Raw genomic sequence first — 10,488 nt, 5'->3', positions numbered from 1 at the left:
TAATACATCTACCTCAACTTCAGAAGAATCGTTATTCGCTGGTGCCTTTGTGAGTTGTTCAGTTAAATAATTGAGATGCTTGCGTTTTGCTCCACTGTTTGTATATTTAGAGTACAGCTTCCCGCATGGTGCTCTTTTGCCTTTTTGACACAAATGAAATAGTAATCCTATTTAAAAAAAAAAAACAAATTAATAGTATATAATAGTCACAGCTATATAAACTTTTATTTAGTTGTACCTCAGCACTGTTCTCCGTAGGTAAATGACTAATTATTTGCTGAACTAAACCCGAAAAATCGGATGCTTTAATTAAAAGGTTGTTAACATTTGCGTCTTCTACAATAAGTAACCGTTGGTACGTAGTTTATTCTTAGCTTTTCTACCAGATTTCCCAAAAAGTCTGGAAAACCGATCGGTGAAACTCTAATTCTAACACTATAATGTAACTTGCAATCAACAATTTGTTCCAAGAATTATTGTTTATCCTCCTCACCTACTTTGTTATCATATAATTATATATATACAATTATACGAAGGAATGCACCTAATTCTTCATGCTTCCCTCGATCTTTAAATTTTTTTTTTTATATGTGCAATCTCCTCACCAAGAGGGTGCAATCTGCCTAAACTGTCAATAATATATAAGATGGCTTCGATTGGGACGCAGTGCTCGAATCGTTCACCGTCGACACACCCGTACCAGAAAAAATTGCGGGATTCAAATGCGGGCAACCAACCCTTACCAGCTATGGGAGAGGGGATCTGTGGCTTCCTAGGTAAAATTCAACAACTTTCCTATTATCAGTTGCTAGCGGAGAACCTAAAACATTTTACCTATCCTGTTACTCGTTGCTTTAATTGTTTAGAACTATGTCCAATTTTTATAGTTTATATTGCCCACTTTGGTAGTATAGTTTTGCTGTGAACTTTCTGGAGGTTTAAAATTTTTTTGGATTGTTTATGATGATCAAAACATAACAAATGCCTAAAGCTTTCTTACATTTAACCCTAATAATAAATAATAAAATATAATAATAGTAAATGATAATATAATATGATAACATGCTGTCGGTCGCTGTTTGATAAGGTCAGAATCGATTATAAAATGACATGTTTCAGAGTTTAAAACAAAGTGTATTATTTCATACTGTTTAGTTAATTCAAATATGATAACATAACATAACATATTGCTTACTGTTTGATTAGGCCCAGACCGATAATATAATATATTTAAAATTTTAAAACAAAATGTATTATCTCGTACTGTTTATTTACAATATTTACAAAATATGATATTCTATAAAAATATTGTGTGTGTTACTGAAGATTGTTTGTTTAGAAACAAACGATCTTCTGTTATTTTTATAGTTCTGTTGTTTTTTTAACTCGCGTGAAATGCACATATATTTCGTTTTAATAATTACTTTAAATTAGTTATAAAATTTATTACAAAGTAATTTTCTTTTCTATATCAAAGGCTTTATGTGAGCATAACAGAATATAGTATATTTAGCTGACCTTAGTAGTAATATATGTTTTCGAAGCTATGTATTTCTCCTCGCGGAATAGAGCTTATTAAAAATAATAGATCTGAAAAATTTATTATTTTGTGATTCAAAGTTATATATATGTATATTAATTTGAACAACATGATGGAACACTTCAAATGTTTCAAAACGTTTGAATTGCTCGCGAGGGTCCCGAATATCAAAATTCGGGACGCTCGAATTATTATATTTAAAACGTTAATACTAAAATATCACAAAATAATAAAAATACAATTATTATTCATATAATAAAAATTTTTTGTATATTTAACAAAAAGGATATTCGGTTGTAGTCAAAAGTTATACATACAAATTATAAAATTTTTTTATATCAATTATTATAATTAATATTATAATTATAAATTGTTCATGAATGAATGAAATTTAAATTTCTTAAAATTATTTTATATAAAATTATAATAAATTGTTTATTATTTTATACTTGTATTAATAGAAATATTAGATAGTTTATTTTGTTGAAATATTTTTGTTTAACTTAAAAATAAAATTTTTTTTTGTATTAAATCTTTTGTCATCAATTCATAAAAATTATGCACTAATAATCTATAATGCTTAAATTAAGATATCATTTAATTTCAAACAATTCTATATGAGATTTATTTTCTGAACTCACATTTTGTGCGTAAACATAACAAAAATTGAAAAAAATGTAAAATGTATTGAATCAATGAAAATAAAACAAATTGTACTTTTATTTAAAAAATGAGTTTATTTTATTTTAATTATCATATTGTGTTAATGAATTTGATTACTCTAGGGCAGGACTGTAAAAAACGCGGGCCACATGCGGCATCTAACAGAATTACGCAAATATTATTTTGCTGTACTGATAAAACTACGTTATTTTATTTTTGTTTTACCAAATATATTAATTTAACCACTTTTCAAACACAACAATCTTAGCGTGAAGAACAGAAAACTGATCCATAGCCAGATAATTAGACCAGCATTACTTTATGGGTGTGTCGCGCATAGGAAAGCTGCCGACTCTACTATACAAAAGCTACAAGTCGATCAAAGTCAGGCTCTCCGCAGGTTCTTCAAAGTGCCTTGGTACATCCGCACAAACGGCATAGTAAGAGACCTTAGAATAGACCCGATCAAAAAATACATAAGGGACAGAGCCCTGAAGTTATATGCGAAAATTGACAGGCTATCCTACTTACCACTATCTAATCTTAGAGTAATCACTCTCCGCACGGGGAGGTACGCAGATCTTAGATCAATCACTGAATAATCATGAAGCTTATAGGCAATACATAAATTAGTCAATGAGATGGGTGGGACCCTGTAGTACCCCCAGCTATCAAAGAGTAAAAGTGCCCAGTTGCGCTGACTCGAAAAAAGGATCAACATACATACATAAATTTAACTTAATATATTAAGAAATTTAACATTATAATCGTATTTTTACTTTTGTCGAAAACAACTATGAACGTATGTATTTGTTTCTGCGGTCCTCCAATATGTACAGTGATTTGTATTGGCCCGCGATCGCATCTGATCTGGACAGTCCAACTCTAGGCCATCATTTTTAATAATGCAGTGAAATTTTGTACTTATGAGTATCAGTCTGTCAGTTGTTCTGCACATAGGGCATAACAGCTTCATATAATATTAATTAACTTATTAAAAATATATTGCAAGTTTAAAAGAAATTATATAAATGTTGGTATTATGGAGACGATATCAATTCATAGCAGCGTATAACTCACGACTGTTGCAAACTATAATTGGTCACATGAACGAGTAATCCGTAGAAAATATATTACTTGTATCACGTTTCATAATAGACGATAGTTAAATCTATTAATGTATAATAGTATTTTAAATAAATATATAAACTTTTGAATAAAAAACTTATTAATATTTTTATTATTTTATAGGTAAGTAATTTGTGTATATGTATTTTCTAATCTTTTTGTACTAGAACTAACTATTTTTAAATGGCTAACTTCAAAGCAAGTAATATATGAATTATGTTACAGTATAAATTACTTAATACAAAAATTGAATAGCAAATTTATAGAACTTAAGTAACGAAAAAAATATGTAATAATTAGTGTCAGGTAACATATCTTAATTTACCTTCAGCTCAAAAAGTATCCGGATTTTGTTGTTTGTTAATTACTCCGTAAGTAATAGTCCTTTAGAACTTTACCACTTTTTATAGACCAATTAATTTGTTTACAGCAGCTGTTAATGTGAGACTACCTCAAGTGCATTTAGCGATTTTTACTATGGGAAATTCTTGTTGTAAGCGATTTTTTGACCAAAAACGGCACCACTGTCATCGCTTAGGCACCATATTCGCCAGATCTGGCGCCATGCGACTTTTTCCTGTTCCCGAAACTCAAATTGCCTCTTCGTGGTAAACGTTTTAAGTCGATTGAATCGGTAAAAGAGAATTCGTCGAAGGAACTAAAAGTTTTTGTACATGAATATATCGTACATCAAATTTTAATTACCGAAGTTTGTGCCCACACCAATGAAAGGAAACCCGATTTCTTAATATTTAACATAACATGTAACATAACAAATCTATAAGTTGTATCATTTCCTACAAATATGTTTATCTTAATGCTTATCTTAAGGCTCAGTTAGACGGTAAGTAACGTAAGAAATTAATTCAAAGCGGAATGCACAATCAACCAAACCTGCGTATTTGATAGGAGCGAAATAAACAATAGGGGTATCTTTCAGTTGTTTATAATTTAAATCTTTAGATTTGGGATATTTGTTTATATCACAAATAATTCCATGTTCTCCCCTTAAACCAAACTCGTGGGACTGTATTAGGTGTTGACCGTCAAGGAATGGTTTTAGCTTTAAAAGCAATGCTCTTTCAAAGAGTTTAGAAAGGCATGACAGTAAGATTATTGGCCTGTATGAAGGGACAAACGTGGGATCTTTGCCTGATTTATGAATCATAATTGTCATGGATGTTTTCTACTCTGTTGGGTAAAAGCCAAATTTAAGAATGGCATTAAAACGTCTTGTGATAAAATTTATGTCCAAAAGGGGTAAGTTTTTTATCATGATGGGTGAGATGTTATCATATCCTGGTACCTTTTTGCAATCAAACTTGTTGGCGATTATTTGAACAAGGTCACTGACCGTAATATTCATGTCAATAGGTAGTAAATATAGACGCTGAGTGGGAAAGTCATTAGGTTCTGTTGAAGAATTTGGTGAAAACACGTCTTTTAGGTAATCAGCAAATGCTTTAGATTTTTTTTCATCTCTTCGCGCCCAGTTTCCGAGAGAATCGGATTCTATGAGATATTTTATATCTTTGCTAGCATTCCATAAGGATGAATGTTTTTGCCATTTGGACATAGGTGTAGAATATAATTATATTGTGTGATTTTGGTTTTCCTGCTTAATGCAGCTCTAAGTCTCCTTTTAGCATCCTTTGAAATTAAATTAATTAAATACCGGAAAAGTTTTGAGAAATAAATTTTGATTAATTAAGTTCACTCAGTAACATCTGATTAAAATAAATAAAAGATGAAGCAGTGCTATTAGCTAATATCGAAAATTTAATACGAAATAATATAATAATAGTTACTTAACATTATGAACTCTATTAATTTTTTTGTATTTCTCTGTATTATCAATATTAAGGCAACAATTTTTAATTGTAACCAATAACACCTTTTGCTATAGACCAGTCTTCATGGCATTTGATAGGCCCTATTATTTCCACTCCTTTTGGTGAGCAAATAGCCATTTTGTATTTACGTATGGCAAGACAATCACGATAATGAAGTACCATCATGCAAGTATCGATCTGTTAGAAAAGAAAAAAAAATTTAAATTAATGTGAATGTAATCGAAACTCTATGATATTCACCAATTTAATTGCCTCTTTCCTATTAATTGGAGGTTTGTGTTTTTGCATGAAACGCTCTTTTATTAGAGGCATAGCCAAATACTGTCCCATTCCTGTACAACAAGCTTCTGCCCTTGTCGGGGTACCACGGGTATCTATTCGTCCTAAAAATGCTTCACAAGCACGTGTAATACCACCAATAATAACATTTATATTTAGACGACGCATTTTGCAACGTTCCTTATAAAGCAAACCAGTAATATGCTTGAAAAATTGCTCCGGATAAGGAATTTCATTATAAAATATCTTTTGCATAAACCATGGTGCGTAGTTTCGCTGTAGATATTGGAAATCTGAAAACTCTCCACTACAACCAAGCATAATTCGATCAGCCAGTTTAAAGACACGGTCAACTGATGTGAATCGTGACATAGTACCATATGAGACTAATGTATCTGCAGACATTACTACGCCATTATTGAATTTGAATGCAACGCATGATGCACAACCATTAACTGTTTGACTGATTAAAATACACACAAATCTATATAAAGCGGTTGCTTTTATAATTTATTAATTTTCTATACTTACTGATAATGCTGAACACCTGCTGTACTTGGTGCATTGGGACTCACAAAATTAAGAACTGGGCTAGGAGTACCACTAGTACATAAATAAATTGTTATTAACGATTTGTTATAATAAGATATTTTTTATTGTTAGAGTAAATTTTGTATTTACTAAATATCCTGGACAATAGAGCGCTTCGCGAAAAGTTTTGCCATTGCGTCCCTTTGTGCAGCTCCAGCAACTGGTAAGAATTTAAAAGGCTGTTCCAAGTCAATGTCGTCAAACATTTTTAAGACGTTTTAAGACTATTTTCTAGAAATTGAAAACAAGAAAAAGTTTTAAAATATATATAAAAGTTATTTTGTTCTATGAATCAATAAAATTTCAAATGTTTGTGCTTAACTTGCTTGGATTTTTTGAATTTTTACGGTTTAATAGTAGGCCTCTTCTTTTGTAAGCATATTACAAAAGAACAACTGCTTATTTTAAAAATAACATATGAAACAACAACACTGTTCGTTTATTTAGTCCAACCTTTTTGAACTAAAGCTTAACTAATAAGCGGCTCAAATCACCTGGTTGCCAAGACTAAAAATTCGTCTATTGTGAACTGTTATTGGAAATACATACGAAATTTCCAGTTAACGACACGTATTACATGTCGTCATTAATCGTAATAAATACGTTTTTTTATTTATTATTTTACTGTTAAAAGGCATGAAAAATTTTACTTTATTCACAATCAAGTAAAAAATATTCTCACCAATAATTGCAAAGAATTATTAGGGGTATTCAGGATGTCTGTGCATCGTTGAATGTGCATCGTTGCAAACTCAAATAATCGTGAACACACTTTGTGCATATTAGTCTTGAAAATATTTAAAACAGCTGATTTTTGTTTACGTATTTAACAATGCCAAAAAAAGTGAAAAGTAGAATATATTGAATACTGAGTTGGATTTTGCTGTTGCGGAATTAATGGGTAGTTTAGATTCGTGCATTTATATGTTTAATATAGCAGTACATTTATATTCATACAAATTTCAGAAATTGATACTCATGATGAATATGTATCAGAATATGTATTAACTCCAAACAGATATAATGCGCATCAGATGAGTAGATACTTAGGAATTGCTTTCAATTTGCGACATAGCACATACCGAATATGTGTTGAGCACTGCTTTGGCATATTTTAAGGAAAAAATTTGAAAGTCTTAAATAACTATAGATGCATCTCCATAACATAAACAGCTATAAGTATTGCTCCAAAAATACCACAACTGAAAATGAGATTGTGCCGGGAATATCAGCATCATTTAGCAGAAATGGTAAAATGAAACGGCAAGAAGTATTTTCATTAATATTTAATGGTTAAAAATAAATATTTGTAATAAATTATCAAGAAAATAAAAAAAAGAAAGAATACTTAATAATAATATTATTTATCATATATATACATATAGTAATTGATAATGTAACAACACAAAAAAATTAGATTTCCAGAACATGATTTCTATATTTCACATCTAGCTCGTACTTCGCCAAACGTTTCCTCGATTGTAATTCTGACATTTTTATATGTACTCTGCTTTATATTTACAACTTTAACAGTTGTACAGGTATCAATTTCTTCAAGACCTGCGCCTGTTGAGTTACACCTCTCACTTGTTTTCCTGTAACTTTGTCTTAACCTTCAGTTTCCTCAAGGAAATCTAGAATGAGATTTACCTCATTGTTGGTCCACTTTTTGTTGCTACATCTCCGAATATTTTTGGTCAGCAGCCCCGACATGTTGGACGTAAAATAAATACAAAATCAAACAATTGCATAAAATCATAAAATTAAAAAATGACAAAATAAAAAAAAACGACCGTTTCGCTAAAGTATTGCCCAGCGAATAATAAAAAAAGTAGTATCATTCACAATAGAGTCTTGAAAATCAAATATGCAAGAGGTAATTGGTGTTGAAAATATGGTCTTGAATATTGTCTTGCAAATCAAGTGCAGAATTATTTACTAGGGAATTGTTTTTGTAAAATCAAATAATTTTGCACATGCAACGATGCACAGACATCCTGAATACCCCTATTATTCATTTTCGAAATTTCCAGAGTTGCCATCGAAAGTAGTGTTTATTTTATTTGTTCTTTTGCGACATGTTTACAAAAGAAAAGAGCTAATGTATAATAAATACAAAAGAACAAATATAAATAAGCACTACTTTCGATGGCAAACTGCACAAAAAAGAGATTTTGTTAGGCTTATATTTACAAAACAAGTAATAAATAGAAATTTCTTATGTACTTCCAAAAGTCGTTCACAATAGATAAATTTTTAGTGTTAGCAACCATGCGATTTGAGCTGCTTATTAGTTAAGCAATTTCAAAAAGATTGGACTAAATAAACCAGCATTGTTGTTGTTTCATATGTTATTTCTAAAATAATCAGATGCTCTTTTGTGATATGCTCACATAAGAAAAGGCCTTCTTACATTCTGTTTTTTATTTTAAAACTCAGAAATAATTCTAATAATTTTGCTTTTTATTTTAAAACTTTTTAAAATTGTTATTTGTGCATTTTAAATATAAGAATCATACATAACTCTTATTTATGTGCGTCTGCGTGAAAAAATAAAAAGCAAATAGTCATTATTTTTGATGAATATAATATAAAGCATATTTAATTATTATATTTTTACTTCTGCTTTAAAATGCGAGTAATAAGAATAAGGTGATTTTTAATTTTGTATCATTTCTGTTACGGTATCTGATAAAATTTAATATATATGTTTTAGTACTGTACAAAAATACCTTTCCATAGAAAATTGGTTGTTTATATTAAGTCGTTAAAAATAGTTTTTAATAAAAATTAAATGAATTTATATTCAAACTGACTAATACTACCCTTTTTTATTATTTTATATAAATCGAAATATTCCCCGACTGTCGATAATATGTTATTACGCAAATATAAAATCCAGTTGCACAGCATGTTTGCCAGGTGAGACAGTGTATTGTAAACATCAAATTAATATTCGACTTGGCACCATGTGGCAATTCGTTTTGTTGAGAATTTGCATTCTTGCATTTGACGTTTGGTTTTGTACTAATTTGGCGGTCGGAGTACTAATTTGATTTTTATGCGGCTCCAGAAAAGTCTATTTTTGCAAAAGGTGTTAGTGAAGTTTTAAATATTTGTTTAAAAAGAAAACACAATTCAAAAGCGTGTATTAAAATGACTAAAAAAGTATGATGCCGATATCAACCATATTTATTAAAATAACAACAACTAAGAAACTGACGCGCAAAACAATTCTGATCAAACGGTACTTCCATGAAATTAAAAAAATTTGAAAACTACAAACCTACAGTTCCAAGTAATTCTGGTCAAACTGTACTTCCATGAAATTAAAAAAATTTGAGAACTACAAGCCTTCAGTACCAAGTAGTTCTGATCAAACGGTACTTCCATGAAATTAAAAATATTTGAGAACTACAAGCCTTCAGTACCAAGTAGTTCTGATCAAACGGTACTTCCATGAAATTAAAAATATTTGAGAACTACAAGCCTTCAGTACCAAGTAGTTCTGATCAAACGGTACTTCCATGTTCCAAGTGCGTCGTGTGAATCATTAACGCGAATGCAAAGTATTTATCAATGGCGTTTTGAAAAGCAGTGCAAGTAAAAGTTGCTTTCAAATTGAATCGCTGTTATTGATGTAAGTAAAATTTTAAATTAAAATAACATTGCATATCCAAATTAATAATTAATTGTGTTAGTTAAGAAGACACTAATGCGGATACACCACGCGGGTAGGAGTAGGAAATGCAGGCTAATGATCGAGATTAAATAATTATAACGAACCACTATTGAGCACTAATTAAACTTAGTAAGCAACAAATTCCAATACAGTAACAAAATCCAACTGTATGGAAGCTGGCGCTACTACACCCTGCATTGAAACAAAAACACCAACAAAATATTGAGATTGTAAGAAATATTTGCTTAAGCAATAAATATAAGAGTAGCATTATTTTATAAAGATTATACACATTTTATAAATAGATATGCTGGTCCAACGAGGATGATGTTAATAATGGCAATGTCACAAAGTCGATTTTTAAAACCATTTAATGGTTTGTTCGAAATGAAATGTATATGTGTGAAGTAATTAACAAAGCTACGAGATTAGGAGAACTCGAACTATATACAAGTTTCCAGTAGTCTTTCCACAATATGCAATCAACAGTAGCAACAGCAGATACTATTTTTGATCCAAATAAGAAATAACATCATCGCAACGAACCTTCAATCCAATAACCGATGGTTAACAAATTTCCACATTATTTTGGAGGCAAACAGTGAAAATAAAATGTTTGATCCTCTGGAATCTTGGAGGCAATGTCAAATATGGGTACACAAAAGCAGAACAAAATTCATAACAAAAAAATATATTTACAAACATTATCAATTTAAGGTAATTTAGATCATAAGTTTTAAACTCCAATCGAA

The 10,488-nt window shown here is 30.1% G+C and overlaps 1 protein-coding gene across 1 annotated transcript; it reads right to left on the bottom strand.

The window, feature by feature from the left end:
- Nucleotides 1-5,205: 5,205 nt before the first annotated feature.
- LOC119667947 (proteasome subunit beta type-4-like) lies at nt 5,206-6,323 on the bottom strand. The gene is made up of 4 exons (XM_038077300.1): nt 6,145-6,323; nt 5,995-6,066; nt 5,425-5,926; nt 5,206-5,361 (listed from the first exon to the last, which is right to left on the bottom strand). The coding sequence occupies exons 1-4, from the start codon at nt 6,258-6,260 to the stop codon at nt 5,206-5,208; spliced, it is 846 nt and encodes a 281-aa protein (XP_037933228.1). The 5' UTR covers nt 6,261-6,323.
- Nucleotides 6,324-10,488: the final 4,165 nt, after the last annotated feature.

This window comes from Teleopsis dalmanni, chromosome 1, assembly GCF_002237135.1.
Source record: "Teleopsis dalmanni isolate 2A chromosome 1, ASM223713v2, whole genome shotgun sequence".
Classification (NCBI taxonomy): Eukaryota; Metazoa; Arthropoda; class Insecta; order Diptera; family Diopsidae; genus Teleopsis; species Teleopsis dalmanni.
This window is presented reverse-complemented; position numbering and strand designations above follow the sequence as displayed.

Bases quoted from the DNA above. Each gene is read 5' to 3' on its own strand.
- LOC119667947 (XM_038077300.1), bottom strand. From the start codon at position 6,260: ATGTTTGACGACATTGACTTGGAACAGCCTTTTAAATTCTTACCAGTT. The intron at 5,927-5,994 runs GTAAGTATAGAA...TATTTTAATCAG, and splicing joins GCAGGTGTTCAGCATTATCA to TCAAACAGTTAATGGTTGTG. The intron at 5,362-5,424 runs GTGAATATCATA...CTTTTCTAACAG, and splicing joins GGAAAGAGGCAATTAAATTG to ATCGATACTTGCATGATGGT.